At 77.4% G+C, this 429-nt stretch overlaps 1 protein-coding gene across 1 annotated transcript in view; it reads right to left on the bottom strand.

Annotated features, from left to right (window-relative positions):
* Positions 1-135, bottom strand: part of LOC109301600 (rac GTPase-activating protein 1-like) — a 16110-nt gene extending 15975 nt beyond the window's left edge. The window contains exon 1 of the mRNA XM_019522835.1: positions 8-135. Within this exon, the coding sequence (XP_019378380.1) occupies positions 8-122 (115 nt within the window). The 5' untranslated portion in view covers positions 123-135. The remainder of the gene's footprint in view (positions 1-7) is intronic.
* Positions 136-429: the final 294 nt, after the last annotated feature.

Genomic DNA, 429 nt, shown 5'->3' on the forward strand with positions numbered 1-429 from the left:
TCGAGGCGGGTGCTGAGCTGCAGCAGGTGCTGGGCCCGGTCCAGGTGTCTCAGTAGGAGGCGGCAGCGTGACCGCAGCATCCTGGGGGCAGCGCGGGGGTCAGGGGGTCCCTGCCCCCACATGGGGCACCGCACAGCCCGGACCAGGGGGGCTGAGACCCCAGCACGGGGCCGCTGCTGGGGACCCCCAGGGGCTGCCCTGGGCCCCATGTGCTAAGGAACCCCCCCGCAACCCTCCACGTGCCGGGGAAGCCCCCCAAGTCACGCCCCCCGGGGCTCACGTGCAAGGGACCCCCCGCCACGGATCCCTGCGCCCCCACGTGCAAGGGAGCCCCCTCCACCCCCGCGTGCCAGGCCCACCTGGCGCGGTGCGGGGCGGCGGATGGGGGCGGGGCGGGGTGGAGCCTGGAGCCGCCCCGCCCCGGCCGCG

This window comes from Gavialis gangeticus, unplaced genomic scaffold (assembly GCF_001723915.1).
Source record: "Gavialis gangeticus isolate Ggan-Ray unplaced genomic scaffold, GavGan_comp1, whole genome shotgun sequence".
Classification (NCBI taxonomy): domain Eukaryota; kingdom Metazoa; phylum Chordata; order Crocodylia; family Gavialidae; genus Gavialis; species Gavialis gangeticus.